The sequence below is a fragment of the Bombina bombina genome, chromosome 6, assembly GCF_027579735.1.
Source record: "Bombina bombina isolate aBomBom1 chromosome 6, aBomBom1.pri, whole genome shotgun sequence".
NCBI classification, from domain to species: Eukaryota; Metazoa; Chordata; class Amphibia; order Anura; family Bombinatoridae; genus Bombina; species Bombina bombina.
In genome coordinates this window covers 694,399,442-694,425,386 of record NC_069504.1, presented here as the reverse complement: position 1 = coordinate 694,425,386, position 25,945 = coordinate 694,399,442, and the positions used below count along the sequence as shown (strand labels likewise).

General features: G+C 37.5%; 1 protein-coding gene across 2 annotated transcripts; it reads right to left on the bottom strand.

Moving 5' to 3' along the window:
* Positions 1 to 546: 546 nt before the first annotated feature.
* LOC128663461 (transmembrane protein 150A) lies at positions 547 to 25,413 on the bottom strand. 2 transcript variants are annotated; one of them, XM_053717798.1, is made up of 8 exons: positions 25,333 to 25,413; positions 20,898 to 21,079; positions 18,268 to 18,315; positions 17,774 to 17,860; positions 17,422 to 17,489; positions 12,811 to 12,938; positions 12,076 to 12,253; positions 547 to 2,944 (listed from the first exon to the last, which is right to left on the bottom strand). In XM_053717798.1, the coding sequence occupies exons 2-8, from the start codon at positions 20,960 to 20,962 to the stop codon at positions 2,703 to 2,705; spliced, it is 816 nt and encodes a 271-aa protein (XP_053573773.1). In that variant the 5' UTR covers positions 20,963 to 21,079; positions 25,333 to 25,413; the 3' UTR covers positions 547 to 2,702. The 2 variants fall into 2 exon arrangements, with proteins under 2 accessions (XP_053573773.1, XP_053573774.1); XM_053717799.1 differs by having other exon boundaries at positions 25,369 to 25,404.
* Positions 25,414 to 25,945: the final 532 nt, after the last annotated feature.

Genomic DNA, 25,945 nt, shown 5'->3' with positions numbered 1-25,945 from the left:
GAATCACAAAAGAAAAAAATTGGGTTCAGTGTCCCTTTAAGCAACTTTCTAATTTACTCCTATTATCAAATTTTCTTCATTCTATTGGTATCTTTATTTGAAATGCAAGAATGTAAGTTTAGATGCTGACCCATTTTTGGTGAACAACCTGGGTTGTTCTTGCGGATTGGTGGATGAATTTATCCACCAATAAAAAAGTGCTGTCCAGAAGAACCCCAAACAAAGCTTAGATACCTTTTTCAAATAAAGATATCAAGAAAACAAAGAAAAATTGATAATAGGAGTAAATTAGAAAGTTGCTTAAAATTGCATGCTCTATCAAAATCACAAAAGAAAACATTTGGGTTCAGTGTCCCTTTAAGAATAGAAAATGCACTGTAGCCTCTTGGGACAATAGGAATGAATGCACAATTTGCCTTTGCAATTTAAACTTTAATGTACTTTAGTATGCCTAATTAGTCATATTGTGCTGGATTTAATTTTGAGCTTAATGACAATTTAAAAATAAATAATTTCAATATATAGAAAATTAATGACAATCACAAGCATAATAATTTATTTTTATTGCAAAAAAAAACAAAAAAAACAACCAATGTCCAATATTCTCTTTCCTTTAACACTAAGCTCCTATCTTTTATGGAGCAGTGTGAACTTTTAGCTCCCCTTAGCAACAGGGGAAACTGGAATTCTGACTTTGCTTGTTAATACGATATTTCCTGTACAGGGTTAGTAAGTGGCAGTGGAGACATTGGTAAAACATCTTTAGACAGGAAGGCTACTTCCTTCTACACTGAGCAGCAACAGTCTCTAGAAAAAGAAAAAAGTTTTTTTTCTTTTAAGGCTTGTGGAAATATGACCTTGGGTGGGTGATGTTAGCGCTGCAAATTCAGTTTCAGCCTGCTTGGCTTATGTAGCGACATCTAGTGGTCATTCTGGGGTACAGCAGAGAATGCTGGTTATTGCAATGGAATGTTGGATTTATATGAGTTTTTGGCAAATCTTTTATTAATTGATAGCTAACCCCACCCACTCCAAAAATAATTAAATATACTAAAATAGACAGCAGTTGCCTGCAGAATAAACATGGCACTTCTGTGAGGTAATTTGAACTAACTATATCATATAAACACATAACACTATTATAATATATATAAAGATATAAAAAGATTATGCAATGCATTTTAATTACTCATTTATATAAAGTATCTGCACACATGGTTTAAAAAGTGTACTGGCAGTGTAGTGAGGCTCAGTATTATATTCTAACAGTGTTTTTGATGATTATGAACAATTTGTGTTGTTATACAGTGCAGTAAGTTTATTATTACTGTAAAATTAGAAAGCTATATAAAACTACATCCTTACAGGAGTGTGTCAACATCAGATGGATATTTTCAAAGTATTCTGCCATCTGAATTAATACTAGTCTGGGTCAGCTGGTGTAATGCAAAATGCATAAAAAATTCTACATTCCAATTAGTCTTGTTTCCTATTAAATGTATTTATGACCTGCTGGTATTCCTGGTTTACATAATAAAGAAAAGTACAGGCCCTGCAGTGGACTTATGGCTATAACATGCAAGTTCTCATGGAGGTTTTTTTATGACTTCTTTCTTTGTTTCCATCTTTTTAAATAAACAAAAAGTAACATAACAGTCATAGTTCTTAGCTGAACATTTTGTTTACCTAAAACAACTCTGTATCACTACCTGCAAAAGTGCCACACTGCTTAAACAGTAAATAAAACACTATAAAATTTAAGACATTGATACAATTTTGTTGTATAAAAAAAAGTTATTTATATGCAACAATTTTAAAGCATGCATATATTACAGTATGTGCCTGATTCAGACCAATATAGTATTTTGTTTTGTTTCCCTATCATATGCAGTACTCCAAAATGACCACCTGGTGTCTTATCAGATATGCTTAAAAATATATTCTCAAAAAAAAAATGTAAAAAAATTGTGTGTGTGTGTGTATATATATATCTATATATATATATATATATCTACATATATACATACATACACACACACATACACACACACTCATTTATACATACACAAATCACACGCATATATATATAGATATATATATATATATATATAACAAGAAAAATGGTTACACATTAAAATATACATGAAAAAGTGAGCCACTGTAAATACTTTTTTTGTTTGTTTTGAAAGGGACATTAAACCCTGAAAAATGCTAGATATGATATATTCAAAAGAAATAGTAGCCTTGGAATAATATGCAGATGTGCTTTTTTTAAAACAATAATAGTGTGTGTATATATATATATTTTTTTTAAGAAAAAAGAGAAAAGATTGTTTAATTTTAGTAATGGGCACTGTCATGTTGTAAATCAGTTATCTAAGGTTAAAAAAAAATCCTGTTTTTCTTTTCTGGTCTCTCTCAAGTCAATGAGGGGCAGTTGTAAATGAGCTGAAAAGTAACTGAGGTTTTTGTGTCCCTTTTAAGTATTTTGCTAACAAAGTGCCCAGCAAAGCAAAGATGCTGCAGGCTATTACAATAGCAAAAAGGTTTAAAAATTGGCTTAAATATCGATTTGGTAAAAATTAAAAAAAAAAAAAAAAAAAAACATATGGAAAGAAAAAGAATAAAGCTAAATTTCCTGAGTGTTCATAATTGGGAGAGAGGTAGAGGGAGCCCTGTCCCCTCCACCTTTCTCCTCATAATTAAATCATGGCAATCCGCTCAGGGTTACAGTTGAGGTGGGTTGCGGTGTTGCTGCTTCCTGTAGTTTTGCAACTGCGGGCTGAGGTGCTCTGAAGAGCGGCCACCAACGTGTCAGTGGAGACCGAACCAAACTCATAGGCGAAAGTTCCATAGTAGACCAAGATGTCTAAAACAAAAATCCACTCGCAAATAGCAGCTAAATGCTGGAGGAGGAAGCTGTCCTGGATAAAAAAAACTCCACCTGAGATACTGTTAAGGCTCTGAACAAACTACTGAATGAAGAAAGCAGAATAGCTACTGCAATACAACCACACAGGAAGCAACCTAAACACAGAGAGCAGCAAATCTTCAAATGTAAATATACACAGACCACAAGGCCTCAACAACCAGAGATAAAATACATGCTAGGCATCACTAACATTCTGATGACAGTTAAAGGGACAAGAAACTCACATTTGTTCCCCAATGGTTCAGATAGAGCATTTGCTTTTACACAACTTTCCAATTCAGTTCAATTATCTAATTTGTTTTGTTCTCTTGGTATCTCGTGTTGAAAAAAGGATACCTATGTAGGCTCAGGAGCGGAGTGTGTGTGTGTATGTGTATGTATAGCCACCACACACACAAGTCATGTTATTGTCTCACAAAATGTTCAGCTAGCTCACAGTAGTGCATTGCTGCTTCTTCAACAAAGGATACCAAGAGAATGAAGCAAATTAGATAATAGAAGTAATTTGTAAAGTTACTTAAAATTTTTATTCTCTATCTGTATCATGAAATAAAAAAACTAAATTTATGCTTACCTGATAAATATATTTATTTCTTGACACGGTGAGTCCACGGATCATCATCAATTGCTGTTGGGAATATTACTCCTGGCCAGCAAGAGGCAAAGAGCACCACAGCAAAGCTGTTAAATATCATTCCCCTACCCACAATCCCCCAATCATTTGACCAAAGGGAAAGGAGAGAAAGGAAGTAACACAAGGTGCAGAGGTTTATATAAAAAGAAACTGTCTGAATACAGGGCGGGCCGTGGACTCACCGTGTAAAGAAAGAAAGAAATTTATCAGGTAGGCATAAATTTTGTTTTCTTTCTAATGACACAATGAGTCCACAGATCATCATCAATTACTGTTGGGAATCAATACCCAAGCCTGAGGACAGATGATAAGGGAGGGACAAGACAGGAACCTAAACAGAAGGCACCACTGCTTGAAGAACCTCTCTCTCAAAAGAAGCCTCAGCCGAGGCAAAAGTATCGAATTTATAGAATTTGGAAAAAGTGTGCAAAGATGAAAAAGTTGAAGCCTTGCAAATCTGTTCCACAGAAGCTTTATTTTTGAAGACCCAGGAAGAAGAAACAGCCCTTGTGGAATGAGCTGTGATTTTCTAAGGAGGTTGCTGTCCAGCAGTCTCATATGCCAAGCGAATAACGCTCTTCAGCCAAAGGGAAAGTTAAGTAGCCATAGCTTTCTGACCCTTGCGTTTCCCAGAAAAGCAAACAAACATTGCAGAAGACCGACGAAAGTCCTTAGTTGCCTGCAAATAAAATTTTAGCACTCGCACAACATCCAGATTATGCAACAAGCATTCTTTGTGAGAAGAAGGAATAGGACACAAAGAAGGTAAGATTTCCTTATTAATATTCTTGACCGAAACAACCTTGGGCAGGAAACCAAACTTAGTACGCAGAACCACCTTATCAGAGTGAAATATAAGATAAGGGGAATCACACTGTAAAGCAGAGTTCAGAAACTCTCTGAACAGAGGAAATAGCAACAAGAAACAAAACTTTCCAAGATAACATCTTAATATCTAAAGAATGCCTAGGCTCAAACGGAGCCTGTTGTAAAACTTTAAGAACAAGGTTAAGACTCCATGGTAGAGTAACAGGTTTAAACACAGTCCGAATTCTAACCAAGGCCTGACAAAAAAATGGCACGTCTGGTACATCCGACAAGCGCTTATGTAACAAAACAGACAATGCCGAAATCTGACCCTTTAGAGTACTTGCCGACAAACCCTTCTCCAGACCATCCTGGAGAAAGGACAAAATCCTAGGAATACTTTTTCTACTCCAAGAGTATCCTTTGGATTCACACCAATACAAGTATTTACGCCAGATCTTAAGGTAAATCCTGCGAGTCACATGCATACAAGCCTGAATCAAGGTCTCAAATGACCGACTCTGAAAATCCACGCTTAGATAAAACTAAGCATTCGATCTACAAGCAGTCAGCTTCAGAGAAACGAGATTTGGATGAAGGAAGGGACCCTGAAGTAGAAGGTCCTTCCTCAGAGGCAGTCTCCAAGGTGGCAAGGATGACGTTTCCACTAGGTCTGCATACCAAATCCTGCGAGGCCACGCCGGGGCTATGAGAATTACAGATGCCCTCTCCTGCTTGATTCGAGAAATGAATCTTGGAAGGAGAGTGAACGGAGGAAACAGGTATGCTAGACTGAAGTTCCAAGGAACTGCCAGAGCATCGATCAGAAATGCATGCAGATCTCTTGACCTCGAGCCGTATCTCGGAAGTTTGGCATTCTGACGAGAAGCCATGAGATCCAACTCCGGCTGCCCCCACTTGAGAGTCAAGCTGGAAAACACATCCAAATGAAGTTCCCACTCCCCGGGATGAAAAGTCTGTCTGCTCAAAATATCCGCTTCCCAATTGTCCACTCCTGGGATGTGGATTGCAAAAAGACAGCAGTTATGGATCTCACCCACTGAATAATTTGGGCCACCTCTGTCATGGCCAAGGAACTCCGAGTTCCCCCTGGTGGTTGATGTAGGCCACTGAGGTTATGTTGTCCAACTGGAATCTGATAAACCGGGCTAAGGCTAACTGAGGCCAGGCCAGAAGAGCATTGAAGATTGCTCTTAGCTCCAAGATGTTTATGGGTAGGACTGACTCCTCCTGGGTCCATAAGCCCTGAGCCTTCAACGAGCCCCATACTGCTCCCCAACCTACAAGGCTGGCATCTGTGGGCTCAATCACCCAGGAGATTCTGCGGATGCAAGTACCCTGGGAGAGATGATCCTGAGAAAGCCACCATGGAAGAGAGTCTATTGACGCCTGATCTAGATCTACACGTGGAAACAGGTCCGTATAGTCCCCTTTCCATTGTCTGAGCATGCATAAATGCAGAGGTTTGAGATGGAACCAAGCAAACTGAATGATGTTCATGGAAGCCACCATCAGATCGATTACCTCCATACATTGAGCCACTGACAGCCGTGGAGAGGACTGAAGGGCAAGATAAGAGTCGAAAATCTTTTTCTGACCTCTGTCACAAAAATCTTCATTAACAGGGAGTCTATTATGGTCCTCAAAAAAAAGACCCTTGTAGCTGGAACCAGAGAACTTTTTTTCCCCCCGATTCAACTTCCATCCGTGGGATCGAAGAAAAGACAAGATCTCCATATGATATTTTGCTTGTTGAAAAGATGGCACCTGAACCAGAATGTCATCCAGACAAGGTGCCACTGCAATGCCCAGAGATCGAAGCACAGCTAAAATTGCCCCCAGAACCTTTGAAAAAATTCTGGGAGCTGTTGCAAGGCCGAATGGAAGGGTCACAAACTGGAAATGATTGTCCAAAAAGGCGAATCTCAGAAACTTGTGATGGTCCCTGTGATTGGGAACATGAAGGTATGCATCCTTTAGGTCTATGGTTTTCATGAACTGACTCTCTTGTACCAAGGGAAGAATGGAGCGTATAGTCTCCTTCTTGAAGGATGGCACTCTGAGAAACTTGTTTAAACATTTTAGATCTAGGATTGGTCGAAGCGTTCTCTCTTTTTTGGGAACTAGGAACAGATTCGAGTAAAATCCCAGACCTCTTTCCTGAAAAGGAAACTGGAACTATTACCCCCAGGGTGGCAAGGTCCTTGACACAATGTAAGAACGCCTCGCTTTTTATCTGGTCTACAGATAATCTGGAGAGGAGAAACCTGCCTCTGGGAGGAAAAGATTTGAAGTCTATTTTGTATCTCTGGGAGACAATGTCCACCGCCCAGGGATCCGGTACATCTCTTATCCAAGCCTCGGAAAAAAGAGAGAGAGAGTCTGCCCCCTACAAGAACTGCTCCCAGATCGGGGGCCAACCCTTCATGCTGACTTTGAATCAACTGAAGGCTTTTTAGATTGCTTTCCCTTATTCCGAAACTGGTTGGGCTTCCAGGAAGGCTTGGCTTGATCTTGCTTGGAGGAAGGGGCTTGTAAGGTAGCATCGGTAATGAAGGAATGGGCTAACTTGAGAGCCTTAATCCTGGATCTCATCAAGAGGGGTATCCATCTGAAGAAATCCAACCAGTAAGCCACAGCGCTGGTAATAGTGGCGATACACATTGCTGGTTGCCATTGTAGACCCTGGTGGACATACATCTTTTTTTAGTAAAGCCTCCAATTTTTTATCCATTGGATCTTTAAAAGAACAACTATCCTCTATGGGAATAGTATTCCTCTTGGCCAAAGTGGAGATCGCTCCTTCTACCTTAGGAACCGTCTGCCACAACTCCTTAATAAAATTCGCTATAGGAAACATCTTCTTAAAAATAGGAGATGGAGAAAAGGGAATACCAGGTCTTTCCCATTCTCGAGCAATAATCTCCACAGCACGGTCAGGAACCGGAAAATTCTCCACCGCGGAGGGAACATCAAAGTATTTGTTCAATTTACTAGACTTTTTAGGATTGACTACAATAGTTGTATCGGAGTCGTCCAAAGTAGCCAAAACCTCCTTAAGTAATAAGTGAAGGTGTTCTAGCTTAAATCTGAAGGATACCACTTCAGCATCAGAAGAAGGAATTACACTGTCTGAGTCTGAGATTTCCCCCTCAGATGCTAAAGACATGTCTTCTTTCTCAGGCTTATGGGAAGGGACACTCTGGATAGCCAGAACTTGATCAGAAACCTTACTGTTTCCTTAAATTTCCTTTTACGCATTCCCTGCAACATGGGGAAAGCTGACAAGGCCTCAGATACCGCAAGGGATACCTGGGAGCAATGTCCTACAGGATTGCAAGAGGAAACACAGGGCACTCTATGTGGAGACTGAAAAAGTTGGGATGCTTGAGGAGAAAGCTGCGGCATATCTGCAACAGGAGACACCTGAACAGCATTTGCCTGGGATAATGGTGGCTCATGGTCAAATATTTTTTCTCTATAACTTAAAGTTCTCTCAATGCATGAGGAACAAAAAGGAACTGGGGGTTCCACCTGAGCATCAAAACATAACTGACAAGCAGCAACTTCGCCTGGGATAATGGTTTAAAAAGCCTCTTGATCCATCTTATGTAATAAGGATAACGTGTAAAAATACTTTATTTAAAAATAAAAAATAAATGTGTACTGTGACTTTAAATAGAAATGTGTGTTAGCGCAACAAACCAAATAGACCTCAGGCTACCTATACACCTCAGTAGCTTTACTGGAGGTGCCTACCTGTCCTGCAGCTCATTTTTAAATATAGAGCAGTTACAGAGCCCTAACTGCAGAAAAAAACCCCCAGCTTACAACCGTAATCTCCATGACCAAAAGTTAAAGTATAAAAACTACTATAACACACTGAGCCACCATAAATCACATCACAGTCTCAATGCCCAAACTGCCTAAAGAAACCCCAAACATTAAGGTTTAATAAAGTCCCATATTAAATAAGACAGCTTTTAGTTGTAACAAGTGCCAGCAATCTCCTTGCAAAAGAAAATTAAAATGGCACTTACCTGAAAGTGCTGTCCGGCAGCAGGACAGCTCACCTGGTTTGAGAGGGTGCAGCACCTCACATGGATTTGTGAAGAAAGAAAAACTGAGTAAACCTACTCAGGTTTTCTAGTTAGGGCAGCAGATTCTTGAGAAAACGCAGTGAGGATTGAGGAAGTTCTCAAGTGCTTAAAAGCCACCACTGCCCTACTGAAGAGACTGATGTAGACTAGAATAGGATAGACCCCAGAAAAGAACATAGTAAGCTTACTCTGCTAAAAAAAAAAAAAAAAAATCTTGATTGAAGAAAACTTCTCATCAGACACCTAAACTTCACCTCCTCCTCCTTCCACTACAGGCAAAGAGAATGACTGGGGGATTGTAGGTAGGGGAGTGACATTTAACAGCTTTGCTGTGGTGCTCTTTGCCTCCTCCTGCTTGCCAGGAGTGATATTCCCAACAGTAATTGACGATGATTTTTTAACCTTATTCAGTGCTGTATTTGTTAGGTACTATTTACCTTATTTATTATTGTTCTTTCATATTCTTCATATTTTTTTTCTAATGTTTCGTATGTTTTTGGAGGGTCATATAGGAAGTTGCTGCATTAAAAGATGGAATAATATTAATATTTTAATTTATCGGTGATGTCATTTTTGGTAAATAGTTTATGATATGTACAATTGTCCATTTTATGTATTTTCATTATTTTTTTTTTTATTTGCAAACAAACGTCTAATTTTCTAACAGTATGCTAAAATGAGACCGGTTACATAACAAGGAGAAAGCTGACAATCAATGTATCAAAGTTACTAACCAGCTCTGCGTGCTTTACATTCATGGATAATGCAGCAACACAAGTCAGACTGATTTACCAGGCTTTTGTATTTAGACTTTTGGATTTTCTCCGATTTCTGGATAGTTATTCTTGGCCTGTATTCTGGATTTGGTACAACAGCAGTATGGGATAAGGGGCAGCGTATGATTGCATATACGGCAACTCTTTACTATTAAATGTAATATCTGGACTAGTTTTATACACCATTTTTAACTAATATAAAATACACAGATATCCGTTGGAGAATTCTGAATAACTAATATTATGATATATAATTGATCTCTGCCACCTGTTTGAGAAAGTGGTGTGCGAACGTGTCAGATAGTGCTAAAAGCACCAGACCTGTTAACATGTTATTGCGGTGAAGTTTTTATGGACTTAAAATGTATTTGCATACAAAGAAAGAAGCGCTGTACCAGGAACGAACAGCAGCTCATCAGCTAGTTCTTTGGCGATTTACCACCCGGAAGCAGCCTCTTTTAGACCAGTATGCTTTTCACAGAGGAAAACTTTCCTGAAGTATATCAGTCTGATCCCGCCAAGTAAGGTCAGTCCAGCCCTGAAATACCAAGCAATTCTCCTCTGAACAAGGAACATGACAACCTCAGATGATAGTTTCCGCCTCCTATGTGACTCATCAGTGAGGTGCGGCCACATTCCTCTAAGCACACTGGGCAAGGAGTCCACGTCTGGTTTCCTCCATCACCCATAGGGAGACTTCCCCAGGGTCATATTAATTTGCATACAAAGAGATAAATGCTCTACCAGTAACGAACAGCAGCTCATCAGCTAGTTCTTTGGCGATTTACCACCTGGAAGCAGCCTCTTTTAGACCAGTGTGCTTTTCAGAGAGGAAAACTTTCCTGACGTTTATCAGTCTGATCCCGCCAAGTAAGGTCAGTCCAGCTACTCTCTTTTTATTTATGCAAATTTTGACACTTAGGGAAGTCTCCCTAAGTGTGATGCGGGAATCCAGACGTGGACCCGTTGTGGAGTGTGCCTAGAGGGATATGGCTGCACCTCACTGACGAGGCACACAATAGGCTGAAACGTACGTCTGGGGTTTTGCCGTTTCGTTCAGAGAGGGATTTGCTGGTATTTCGGGGCTGGACTGCACTGTTAAGTCAGGATCAGACTGATATGCTACAGGAAAGTTCTTCTCTGTGAAAGGCACATATTGAGCAAAAAGAGGCTGCTTCTAGGGTGGTAACTAGCCATAGAGAAAGCTATTATGCTATTGTACGTTCCCAGGTTGAGCGCTTCTCTCTTTTTATTTATTAAATAAAATGTATGTTTTATTGTATTAAATTCACCAAGTGACTTTACTTGCAGTGATGTTGACTGTTAATCCTTCATATTATTACCAGTGATTTTGCATTGAACTACCCATTTATACCCCACTGTTTATTCATAAAGATACTAGTGTTAAAGCCTGTGTATACGGGCCAAAATGTCCCCCTCCAAGATCCTTTCCCTAGCCTTTTTTCCCCCCTCCACTCTAGGATCCCCCTGTACCGTCTCCTCTCCCTTCCCACCTTCCTGCCGCTCTTAGCATATATTTTTTCTGTAGTGTAGCGGTCCCACCTGTTCCCGCCCCCCTCAAGCGATGGGCCGCCCACCCGCCTCCCTCCTAACCCTCCCACACCACCAACGATCAGCACCAGTGCTGCCCGATGCAGAGAGGGACACAGAGTGTCTCCCTCTACTTCGGTACCTCTGCAAGACTATTTCTGTACTGCCCCACTCGTGGGGCATGCAGAAGTAGCGAATCTCGTTACTTTTAGCAAGATTGCGGCAGAGAGAGGCCAGGTTCTTAAGGGCTTAATGATCAGCAAGGGGTTAAGGCCAGGTATGTTTGTCCCGCACAGTCTCTACTGCACGTGACTGCGTCGGACAAACATACTTGGCCTTTTATTATATAGGATAATCCCTTGTGACTAAATGCAAACTTCTGGGGATTGAGGGGATTTACCAGTGTTTTTCTGTGTGACTACTATTATCCTTTTTCACTTAAATGTAAACTAATTTCACTTAACTTTTTTTTTTTTTAATCAAAAAACGTTTTCTACATGTGTTTTGTATGCATGATGAAAATGTCATAAATAATGCAACATACTATAGATTTTAGACAGTACTTTGTTGTTTCTTTCACGATTCAGATAGAGCATGCACTTTTAAACACATTTCCAATGTATTTCTATTAGTGAATGTGTTTCATTCTTGTTGTATCCATTGTTAAAAAAAACATACCTAGGTAGGCTCAGAAGCTGATGATTTAGTGGCTGCATATATATGCGCCTCTTGTCATTGGCTTTCAACTAGCTCCCATTAGTGCTCCTTCAAAGGATACCAAGAGAATGAAGCAAATTAAATAATGGTAGTAAACTGGACATTTGTTTCAAAGTACATGTTCCATCTGAATCATGAAAGAAAAATGTTGGGTTTCGAGTCCCTTTAACTTGCAAAGCCAAACGAAACTTATGAAGGCACATAGGACCCAGTCATTAAAAGCTTGCTGGCATGGAGAGAAATCACACAGTCTTTAGGGTTCTATGGTTATCTTGTGATGTATGTGTGTCTCCTTCACATTCAGAACCCTGCAGAGCGAGGTCAAATTTTGTTTTAAGGACCTTGTAGAACTGACAAGACTTCTTCAATAATCTTGTGGAGAGCTTTAGATCATCAGGCCCATAGTGTTGGCTCCCCGGTATACACCAGGATAACTGTCCTGAATAAAAAGGCGCTGCTTAACGCCTTCACACAGTGATTCTACTAACAGAAAAATTGGTACCTGCTTTTTACACAATAAGAAGCTGTAAAGGATACTCAAGACGAGGGATATTAAGGCCACAATGGTTAGAGTAACACGTAAATGTCCGACCCAGAAGTCCAGTACGCTGACCGCCAGATGGTAGGTGAGGATGCAGTGCAAGCATACAAAGAGCAAGCCGGCTGGAAATGCCACCCCTGCTCCAATATAATGCAGACTCTTGGCATAATCCACCTATTGGAATTAGATATAAAGAGTTTGTAAGAACTATGTTTTCTCTGATAACTATATAAACAGATCATCAATGCTGGTCCATTGCATATCTATTGGGCCTTGCAGTGCTAATATACAATTTTTGAAAGAATAAATGAGTTACTCAGCATTCCTGACATTCCCCAGTTTTATTACCCATTAAAAGTCATTATGTACACACTCAGGCTGCAGGCGGACAAGTTCTCAAGCAGAGAACCTGTACCCCTGCAATCTGTACTTGCAAAGAAGCATTGCGTGGCGAAATGTAGGATTGAACACAAGATCCCTTGTGCAACCATGCTCCCACTAAACTCACACAAGAGCAGGGCCTATCAATCACCCCAAAATCGCTTGTTTGGGGTGATTAATCTACATCACTTCTGAGGTGCTTCTGAGACAATACAGGAACTGCTTCTTTAAATCTCTCTCATGTAAGCCTGTAGCGCAAAGTCTCAAAAGCTGCAAGTAAATTTACTCCTTGTACATTATAAAAGGCACAGAATACTGATGCACAACACTATATAGAGGATTATGCTCACCTGGAAGTTACCCACCATGACCAACCCTGTTGCATTGGTGCAGCCTGAGATCAGAGCAACAGTATTAAGCCAGGAACTGTGACTGAGCTCAATGACCTGACTGAACCTCAGCAAGCAGATCATCACAACTGAGGAAGAGAAAATATGAATTAGATACATATAAGGATTAGGGGGAAAAAAAAAATATAATAATTACACACAATATATATATATATATATATATATATATATATATATATATATATATATATATATATATATATATATATATATACGTCCTGGGTGACTGACAAACTCATCAACACCCAGCTCAAACCGTTTAACCTAGGAACGTGAAATTTGGAAGGTAAGTTGTTTTTAGGACGTAGGCACCCACTAAGGAAGGATTTTTGGAAATTACGTCCCTAAGGGGGTGAAAAAAAAGGGGGGTGATTTTTTTTTATGAGGATACCTACTCCGCCTTTGTTTATAGCGCTGCGGAATCTGTTGGCGCGCTACAAACAACCGATAATAATTATATTAATACCTATATCTCAAAAACCGATAATGTTACAGACGTGAAAATTAGTATTCAGATTCTCCTTTAAAAATAAAAAAATCCACTTAAGGGTGGTGATTTATGATGATACCTATATCTCAAAAAACTGAAAAATGTTAGAAAAGTAAAAATTATAAATTAAAATCTTCATTATAAAGTAACATCAGTAGTTCTTAAGATATGGATATCTCTAACAAAAGGGGGGGTGATTTATGAGGATACCTATATCTCAACACCCAAACATCTTACAGACGTGAAAATTGGTATTTAGATTCTCCTTTAAAAATAAAGAAAAACGTGTTTTACCATTTCCCGAAAATCCACTTAAGGGGGGTGAAAAGGGGGATACCTATAGCTCAAAAAACAAAGATGTTAGAAAAGTAAAAATTATAATTTAAAATCTGAATTATAAAGATTACATGCCAAATGTCTTGCTCTTAACTGCTATAAATATATAAAACAATAATAATATTCCCAGTGATGTCTGATATAGCTAATTTTGCTTCTAACGTCAGTAGTCCTCAAGATATGGATATCACTAAAAAAATAATAACTTTTTTTTCACATCTGACAGTTGAGTCATGATATATAATTACAATTTAATATTAAAGTAATTGTAAACAGAATAACAACAACAACAACATATTTGTAATGTGCCGAATGGGTACACATGTGAGGGCACGTCGTTGCGAGTGGTCTCGTTTTGTCTGTCTCATTCTGGACACATATCAATGGAACAACTATCTTCGTTTTGGAGCCATACGCCCCGACTAACGTCTGCAATAAACATTGCTTATTACCTTAAGACATCAAGTGCAAACAAGGTAATTCAGCACCAGTGTCTCCTGTGCTAGCTGCTAGGTTTCACACCCAAGCCCCATAAATAACGTCATAACAAAAAATTGCAGCAGCACCAGAAATCAGTTCAGTATTTATTCAAGTGCAACAAAAATAAGAGCAACGTTTCAGACAATGTTGTCCTTAATCATGCATGATTAAAAACAACATTGTCCGAAACGTTGCTCTTATTTTTGTTGCACTTGAATAAATACTGAACTGATTTCTGGTGCTGCTGCAATTTTTTGTTATTACGTTCAGACATCAACCTGTACATTATATTTCGTAGATTTAGGACAAAAAAAACCTCATGTCTCTTTTAAAAACAATTGTACCAAATCACAAAATCCATGCGAGTGAAGGTGCGGGAAACAGCTAGTATAGATATATATACATTTAACAAAAGATCAAAAGGGTAAACACATTTAAATATATATATATATATATATATATTAGAGCTGCGCATCTTCACTTGTCTCACGATTCGATTACGATTATCATCGTAACGATTCGATACGATTCGATTCTACGATGCATCGCGATGCATCACGATTACTGCCTATGATTTTCATGATCTTGTTCTATTCCATATTTTATATATATATATATATATATATATATATATATACACACACACACTTATATATATATACACACATACACACATTTATTTATATATATATATAGAGAGAGAGAGAGATCTATACATACACACACTATATATATATATATATATATATATATATATATATATATATATATATATTGTGTGTGTGTGTGTGTATATATAATAATCTTTTAAACAACTGTGTAAGATGGAAGAGCACTTATAAACATAATGCTACAATATGCACAGATATGTATGTGTAGATTTATTTTACAAAGGAAAACCAGCAGCAGTGTACTCACTCAAACATTCTCACAGAGTACATGCAGACATCTGAAACCTGACCCAGAGAGCATTACCAATAGACCTCCTCTCACATGTTCCGGTCAGGAATTTTTATGACACCTATCCTAAAGAGCCGACAGCAGCCTCATGTAAACAGTGAATCTTTTCTTGTATTATAGATTCACTGTTTACTGTTGCGGTCTCTGCTGCATGTTTCCTCTGTCAGATCCCTAGCCCAAACGAGCATTTGAGGGTTGCTGTAAAACTTTTGACTTGCTGTATCTAATAGCAACCCTCAAATGCTCCTTTGGGCTAGGGGTCTGACAGAGAGGAAACATGCAGCAGAGACCGCAACAGTAAACAGTGAATCTATAATACAAGAAAAGATTCACTGTTTACATGAGGCTGCTGTCGGCTCTTTAGGATAGGTGTCATAAAAATTCCTGACCGGAACATGTGAGAGGAGGTCTATTGGTAATGCTCTCTGGGTCAGATATCTGCGCAGAGTGCACAGCAAGTCCTGATGTGGTGTAGCTGGGGGCTGTAACCAGATTAATCCTGACACAAATGCTGTCGGCTCGTCTGCTATGTGAGAGAGGCGGGGTCACGTGACGTTGCGCGATGATGTCACCCCTGAATCGATTCTGATCTGCACTGCATCGATGCAGCATCGTTAACAGGCTGCATCGCGATGCATCGCAGAATCGATTATTTTAGGCACCCCTAATATATATATATATATATATATATATATACACACACACATACACATACACACATACATATATATATATATATATATATATATATATATATATATATATTAGGGCTGCAACTAACGATTATTTTCATAATTGATTAGTCGGACGATTATTTTTTCAATTAATCGACTAATCAGATAAAAAAAAAAGAATAAATAATTGTTTCCTATATTTTAAATAAAATCCACATACTGAGTGTTACAAATATAAACTTCAGACTAAAAGTTTACATTAACACAACTGTTTGTCCAATTCTAAAGCAGCAGAGCACAGTTTTATAATTAAGCAAAACAAAACTAAAAACTGTTTGAAAAGAGGTAGAACTTCCACCTTGGCAAGGGGCCTCTCAATAAAATAACCCTTGACTTCATTCTAACATAAAAAAAATATCTTGAATATCTATATGCAATGGTAAATAACCAGCTATAAGGTTAGGGGAAAATATCTAGTCTTCTCTAAAAATAACAGATATATACTTATAAAGGTTGAATCTGGTACATATCACAATTGATTAGAAATATAAAACAATAACAAACAAATTAAAAGCGCTAAGGACTATATATCAATAACAGGACAACGCCGTACACATTTATTTATACAGTACATATAATCAGCAATAGCAAGCGCTCCGCTAATAATTGTGCAAACAGATAATAGTGCACATCAATTTAAATAACTCCCATCAATCGAGGGGCTAGGTATAAATAACAGGCTCAGCACTATATCATGCAAAGCATAGTCCCAAATCACCTGATTTAATATAAACAATCCAAATGATGACTCCTATTATATTTAGGTTGCACATAAGCCAGGGGTAGTTGTAAACTTATATTGTCCTGAAAAAGCTGCAGACGTCCTTTAGGCTAAGGACATAATTATAAAACACAATACCATTTGCAGGAGTTCATTGGAGTGAAGCAGCTGGTGTTGTGCACAGACCAACTAATTGCAAACCAACTAATCGATTATGAGATTCATTGACAACTACTTTCATAATCGATTATGACGATTAGTTGTTGCAGCTCTAATATATATATATATCCAAAAGTAAGCACTCACTGGACTTTGGCCAACTTCAAGTATAAATTTATTAGAAATAGCAACGTTTCGGGACAAAACAGTGTCCATTCCTCAGACCAGCAGACCACCTCCCAAATGAAGCTTTATATATTCTTATAACGGAACACACCTACTAAGTGCACCAATCACCCACTAAACACTCATTTATATCACAACTATTATTAACTAATCTCCAAAGTGAATCCCACTAGTTCATACACAGCACATAGGTACCTGTCCTCCTCCTCCTCTACTACTACTTATTCTAATTTTTGCAAGATTTCTAATTATGTGCTAAAAATACACTTTACTCATTGCCCCTTTTCCCCAACTACTGTCTCAGATTGCATTTGGTACATCCTGGCGTTATGCGAGTACCTAAGCTCTGCTACTGGAGAGGTAGGATGGTTAGAAGAAAAAGCTGACTGGCAGGATGGGGAGAGTGCAGTGGGATGGGTAGCACAAGGACGAAAACTTTCATTAAAAAAAAAAAAAAAAAGCTGGGACAGAAAGAGTGCACTCACCCATGAATGCACCAACATTCCCAATCAGACTGAAGAGACAGCTCTCGGGAGGGTATGTCCCACACTTGCTACAAAAAAAATAGTAAGAAAGAATACATTATCATCATCATATATAGAACATCTTGTTGTCAATATACAACCAAGAAAGGTTTCAAAGCAGAAAGGGTTAAAAGATCTGTGAGTGGTGTCAAACATGAAAAGGAAATAAGCCACATAGCAGGGCTGTAAGCCAGTGAAAGAATATTGGGGAGTTAGTATATGCTAACTTAGGTTACAACATGTAGCAAACGTGCAACAACTCTTTGGATGCAAGGCTGTGCTCTAAGAGGCAAGTAGAGTTTGCATGGCTTACCTGATGAGAGGGACATCCTCCAGTGTACAACATGATTTGGGACTTCCATGCTTTGAGTTGTCATCTGTGCACGTTAGATTGTATGTCCTGTGAAAAACAGATTTAATACACTAGGTACTCATACACTATTTTAATATATAGCAACATATAATAATGCAACTTTGCCAGAGGATAAAATCAAATACAACTGCAGAGTAGTGTGGCACTATGGAAACATTTATAAAACATTTCCTAAATTTTACCAGAATTGTGGGCGTCCCCAATGTATTTGTAGCTGCAGAGCACTGCATTACCAAGTGCCACATACACATTCTGTATTATATTCAAGTATTTCATAGGTTATATAAACACACACATATACATACATATATATATATATATATATATATATATATATATATATATATATATATATATATATATATATATATATAATACCATGATCACAGGCATTTGTAACTTTAACATATATATTGTGTTATGTTAGTCTTTACCAATTTTCCACAGGACACACATGATGGTTCATCACAGCCATGGCGTACCTGAGAGGAAAGAAGAAGAAGAGACAGTAACATTTAGCCATATCCCACACCTTGCAGTGTTCATCACACAAAACAGGAAATTATTATTTCATATTTATGTTTTCATTCCTGCTCCTTAAAGGGACATTGAACCCACAATGTTTTCTTTCATGATTGAGACAGAGCATGTGATTTTAAACAACTTTCCAATTGACTTCTATTATCTAATTTGTTTTGTTCTCTTGCTATCCTTTGCTGAAAAGAATACCTAGGTAGGCGCGCAGGAGCTGCTTATTTGGTGGCAGCACATATATGCCTCAGGTTATTGGCTCACCCAATGTGTTAACTAGTGCATTGCTGCTTCTTCAACAAAATATACCAAGAGAATGAAGCAAATTAGATAACAGAAGTAAATTGGAAAGTTGTTTAAAATTGTATTCTCTATCTGAATCATGAAAGAAATTTTTTAGCCAATCGGTGCTTGCTCCTAGGTAACTTCACGTGCACGAGCACAGTGTTATCTATATGACATGAACCAGTTTTTAAATCACAAATATATGTGGAGTTTTATTGTATAAAAGATTCCGGTGTCACAGAAACTCAGCCATCTTGCTACACCTATATTGTGTCCAAAAGCCAGATCAAACCGGAAAATCAAGTAACTAATAGGAAGGAAAAGAGGGGTATTTAAAAACCGGAACAACACACAGAGATATACGTCTTGATAAAGCCTGCTGGTGAAACGCGTTGACGTTTTTTCTACAACAGCACCTATCCTAAAATCTGGAGAAGTGACCTAAAAGCACCCTGCATGATCTGGCCGTTTGTTTGCTTGCTTCCTTCAACAGCCATAGTTTCTGGCATACACGTTAACAGCGTGCATCACAGCACTGGGATTTCCAAATAGAGACGCTACCCAACAGAGAGATTCCAACCGCTGACATTCAGGAGTTTACCTTCAGCTATCTACCAACAGAGCAGACCCTCCTCTTCATATTAAAGACAACTGTGGAACAACATAAATTAAAAGGGGTAAGAGAGACATCGAAAAAAACAGCTGTAAAAGTAAACCGGTAAGAAAAAGATCCTGCAATCAGGCACTGTTAAGTGCCAGAAGATCCGGTAAGCCAAACTGAACCTCTTACTGACTTTTATTCATACAAAATATGGGCATTTGATTCCTAGAGGAAACTATGTACTTTTAATTGTATCTAAATCGCCAATTTAAAGATACACTGAAACTCTCCAAATCTGAGCATGGAAAGTTTTTTCCGACACAAGTTTCAAAAATCTGGTTTAAGGTGGAACAATCAGCAATAGCAGAGTTTATATATATATATATATATATATATATATATATATATATATATATATATATATATATATATATATATTGTTTTAATACAATCGTTCTTATTCTGAGAAAATATTTTAGAGATCTGTTATACATAACCAATTCTTACAAAATATTGATACAGTTTTTATTATTATGTTTTTATTCTGATTCTGTTTTGATAATTATACAGTACTGTAAAGGGAGACGTCCCTAAATGATAGGGTGTGTACACATATATATATCTTTTATACAATAAAACTCCACATATATTTGTGATTTAAAAACTGGTTCATTTCATTATTCCATATAACCCTTAGAGCTTTTTTAGCGCTCCTGCACTACCAATATCCTTTTTTAGTCTTTTAACCTATTAGTGATTTTGGGGAAAATCACTTGTAAAGAAGCATAGGGGTTAGCCATAGGGCGCTACACTTACTATTTATAAATTATCTATATGACACACATGAACTAACACCCTCTAGTGGTGAAAAACTGTCAAAATGCCCTGAGAGAAGAGGCAGCCTTTAAGGGCTTAGAAATTAGCATATGAACCTCCTAGGTTTAGCTTTCAACTAAGAATACCAAAAGAACAAAGCAAAATTGGTGATCAAAGTAAATTGGAAAATTGTTTAAAATGACATGCCCTATCTGAATCATGAAAGTTTATTTTAGACTAGACTGTCCCTTTAAAAAGGGACATAAAAGAGCAATAAGAAAATGCTACAGTATGACAGAACATTTTATGATTGCACTGTTACTTGCATATAACTGTGTGTTTAACTTTTGCAAAGTGATTAAAGACATTGCTAAAGTCAAGTCCAAAGCAGGAGTGCACTAGTAGGAGCAAATGGAACACATCTGGTGAGCCAATGACAAGAGACAAGTTAGTGTAGCCAGCAATCGGCAGCTAGTTCCCAGTAGCGCATTGCTGCTGCTGAGCCTATCTAGTTATGTTTTTCAACAAAGGATGCCAAGAGAATAAAAAACTTAATAGAAGTAAAATGAAAATGTCCCTTTAATACTCCATATTTTGTCTGAGCCATGAAGGTTTAATGTTGACTTGCATGTCCTTTTAAAGATGTACCAAAAATTCAGCAACCACTTGCTTTTACTAGATGGCTTACTGTGTAGGTGAATTGATATACAATTATCCTATGTGGTGCTCCCCTGCATATAATATTTCTACTACACCAACAGATGAAAAACTTCTCTCTTTAATAATGCATATTCTACATTCCTCACATTAATCTATTTAAAAAATCCTTACACAATCCATATCCCAGGGATGGAGAACGCTGACAGGCTGATAGGGAGGATAATCCAACCGGTCATTAGTGAGGAGCGTCCGGGGGGTAAGGGGTGGGGATGAGTAGTCCGTTAAGGGGGATCTGCAGCAAACCATTAGCAGACACTGGCAATGCAGATTATGGACATGTCACAAATGATCACCTGCGAATTGAAGATAGTAAGTCATAATCACATACACAATATGCACATGAAGATGAAAACAAAGAATGACATTCACAATTAAGACACAGGGAAGTTTCTATGTCTATAATTATACATAATATATACTCATATGTAGTGTGCACCTAATATATAGACATTATGTAGTGTGCACCTAATATATACACCTTATGTAGTGTGCACCTAATATATACACACATGTTGTGTGCACCTAATATATACACATTATGTAGTGTGCACCTAATATATAGACATTATGTAGTGTGCACCTAATATATAGACATTATGTAGTGTGCACCTAATATATAGACATTATGTAGTGTGCACCTAATATATACACACATGTAGTGTACACCTAATATATACACACATGTAGTGTGCACCCAATATATACACACATGTAGTGTGCACCCAATATATACACACATGTAGTGTGCACCCAATATATACACATTATGTAGTGTGCACCTAATATATAGACATTATGTAGTGTGCTCCTAATATATACACATTATGTAGTGTGCACCTAATATATACACATTATGTAGTGTGCACCTAATATATACACATTATGTAGTGTGCACCTAATATATACACATTATGTAGTGTGCACCTAATATATACACATTATGTAGTGTGCACCTAATATATACACACACATTATGTAGTGTGCACCTAATATATAGACATTATGTAGTGTGCACCTAATATATAGACATTATGTAGTGTGCACCCAATATATACACACACATGTAGTGTGCACCCAATATATACACATTATGTGGTGTGCACCCAATATATACACATTATGTGGTGTGCACCCAATATACACATTATGTAGTGTGCACCTAATATATAGACACACATGTAGTGCGCACCTAATATATAGACACACATGTAGTGCGCACCTAATATATAGACACACATGTAGTGCGCACCTAATATATAGACACACATGTAGTGTGCACCTAATATACAGACACACGTGTAGTGTGCACCTAATATATAGACACACGTGTAGTGTGCACCTAATATATAGACACACGTGTAGTGTGCACCTAATATATAGACATTATGTAGTGTGCACCTAATATATAGACATTATGTAGTGTGCACCTAATATATAGACATTATGTAGTGTGCACCTAATATATAGACATTATGTAGTGTGCACCTAATATATAGACATTATGTAGTGTACACCTAATATATAGACATTATGTAGTGTGCACCTAATATATACACATTATGTAGTGTGCACCTAATATATACACATTATGTAGTGTGCACCTAATATATACACATTATGTAGTGTGCACCTAATATATACACATTATGTAGTGTGCACCTAATATATACACATTATGTAGTGTGCACCTAATATATACACATTATGTAGTGTGCACCTAATATATACACATTATGTAGTGTGCACCTAATATATACACACACATTATGTAGTGTGCACCTAATATATACACACACATTATGTAGTGTGCACCTAATATATACACACACATTATGTAGTGTGCACCTAATATATACACACACATTATGTAGTGTGCACCTAATATATACACATATGTAGTGTGCACCTAAAAAACAAAGAATAACATTCACAATAAGGACACAGGGAAGTTTTTTATGTCTATAATTATACATAATATACACACACATTATGTGGTGTGCACCTAAAAAACAAAGAATAACATTCACAATAAGGACACAGGGAAGTTTTTTATGTCTATAATTATACATAATATACACACACATTATGTAGAGTGCACCTAACATATACACACACATTATGTGGTGTGCACCTAAATATACACACACATTATGTGGTGTGCACCTAACATATACACATTATGTAGTGTGCACCTAATATATACACATTATGTAGTGTGCACCTAATATATACACCTTATGTAGTGTGCACCTAATACATACACACATGTAGTGTGCACCTAATATATACACACATGTAGTGTGCACCTAATATATACACACATGTAGTGTGCACCTAATACATACACACATGTAGTGTGCACCTAATACATACACACATGTAGTGTGCACCTAATATATACACACATGTAGTGTGCACCTAATATATACACACAAGTAGTGTGCACCTAATATACACACATGTAGTGTGCACCTAATATATACACACATGTAGTGTGCACCTAATATATACACACATTATGTAGTGTGCACCTAATATATACACATGTAGTGTGCACCTAATATATACACACACATTATGTAGTGTGCACCTAATATATACACATATGTAGTGTGCGCCTAAAAAACAAAGAATAACATTCACAATAAGGACACAGGGAAGTTTTTTATGTCTATAATTATACATAATATACACACACATTATGTGGTGTGCACCTAAAAAACAAAGAATAACATTCACAATAAGGACACAGGGAAGTTTTTTATGTCTGTAATTATACATAATATACACACACATTATGTGGTGTGCACCTAACATATACACACACATTATGTGGTGTGCACCTAACATATACACACACATTATGTGGTGTGCACCTAACATATACACACACATTATGTGGTGTGCACCTAACATATACACACACATTATGTGGTGTGCACCTAACATATACACACACATTATGTGGTGTGCACCTAACATATACACACACATTATGTGGTGTGCACCTAACATATACACACACATTATGTGGTGTGCACCTAACATATACAGACACATTATGTGGTGTGCACCTAACATATACAGACACATTATGTGGTGTGCAACTAACATATACAGACACATTATGTGGTGTGCACCTAACATATACACACACATTATGTGGTGGTGCACCTAACATATACACACACATTATGTGGTGTGCACCTAACATATACACACACATTATGTGGTGTGCACCTAACATATACAGAACATTATGTGGGGTGTGCACCTAACATATACACATTATGTAGTGTGCACCTAATATATACACAATTAGTAGTGTGCACCTAAATACACACATTATGTAGTGGTGGCACCCTAATAACACACATTATGTAGTGTGCACCTAATATACACAAATTATGTAGTGTGCACCTAATATACACACATTATGTAGTGTGCACCTAATATATACACATATGTAGTGTGCAGTGCACCTAATATATACACATTATGTAGTGTGCACCTAATATATACACATTATGTAGTGTGCACCTAATATATACACATTATGTAGTGTGCTCCTAATATATACACACATTATGTAGTGTGCTCCTAATATATACACACATTATGTAGTGTGCTCCTAATATATACACACATTATGTAGTGTGCTCCTAATATACACATTATGTAGTGTGCTCCTAATAAATACAACAATTATGTAGTGTGCTCCTATATATACACACATTATGTAGAGTGCTCCTAATATATACACACATTATGTAGTGTGCACCTAATATATACACACATTATGTAGTGTGCACCTAATAAATACACACATTATGTAGTGTGCACCTAATATATACACACATTATGTAGGTGTGCACCTAATATATACACACATTATGTAGCGTGCACCTAATATATACCACATTATGTAGCGTGCACCGTAATATATACACATTATGTAGCGTGCACCTAATATATACACACATGTTGTGTGCACCTAATAATACACATTATGTAGCGTGCAACCTAATATATACACACAGGTTGTGTGCACCTAATATATACACATTATGTAGCGTGCACCTAATAAATACATCATTATGTAGTGTGCACCTTAAAAACAAAGAATAACAATTACAATAAGGACACAGGGGAAGTTTTTTATGTCTATAATTATATATAATATACACACATTATGCACCTATATATACACACATTATGTAGTGTGCACCTTGGCTTCGTATTCACACAAAAACAATGATCCTCTTTCTCCAGGGAGTAAACATCCTAGTTTGGTTGCAAAACCTTGTACACTAAGGTATTGTGTAATAAAAATGATATGCATACAATAAAGAACATTACATAAAAATATACCTTCTACAAAATGAAGGGATATTACAAGTAACCCTAGTTTCATTTATCGCATAAGCAACGAACAATAAAATAAAGATGCAATGCCCTAAATATACATACACATTATAATAATATGTAATATATACAGGTCAGTTCCAAACAATAACAAATAGAAGTCAGGTATATAATACTCCACCATAAAGAAACTGGAATCCACAATGCCCGTACCCACCACACAAAGGCCAGTATACAACAGGGTCGGACATGTCACCGGCTGTAAGAGAGCTGTATACATACCGCTCTCCCCTTTGCCCCTGGTCCCCCGGGTAGCAGCTCGTTCCCATCCGGCTGATAGGTTAATGACGTCAGGACAGATCACGTGACACCTGTGATCACATGGGTAAACAGACCTTGAAGGAGGCTGAGTGAAGATGTTGCTTGTGTATGATGGTGACATAAAGACCTATAGCACAGAGAGCTGCCTGGTGACAGAGTGCAAGCAAGGGGAGAAGGCGACATGAGAAAGTAGATGTGTGTAGCAGAGAAGGAGGGACGTGAACCCAGAAAGTGAATATACAGAGAGGTTCAAATAGAAATTTTTAATATCGGGGGCTGCCAAATAGAAGCTGAGAGATAGGGAAGGGTGTAAATAAAATATACAGGAAATAAGTTGTGATGAAGATGGCGAGAATGAGCCTTTTGCAGAGACAATAAGTGGATAGGTGTGGAAAGTGAGAAAGCTCTAAAAGAGAGTAAATCGGTTCAGAAACAGATGACAAAGATAGAGAGTCTTTTGTTAGCCTGTTTTG

Coding starts and splice junctions, on each gene's coding strand:
- LOC128663461 (XM_053717798.1), bottom strand. CDS start 20,962: ATGACCGGTTGGATTATCCTCCCTATCAGCCTGTCAGCGTTCTCCATC. Junction 18,316..20,897: donor ATCCCTGGGATATGGATTGT/GTAAGGATTTTT, acceptor CTTTCCTCTCAG/GTACGCCATGGCTGTGATGA. Junction 17,861..18,267: donor GTGTGTCCTGTGGAAAATTG/GTAAAGACTAAC, acceptor TGTTTTTCACAG/GACATACAATCTAACGTGCA.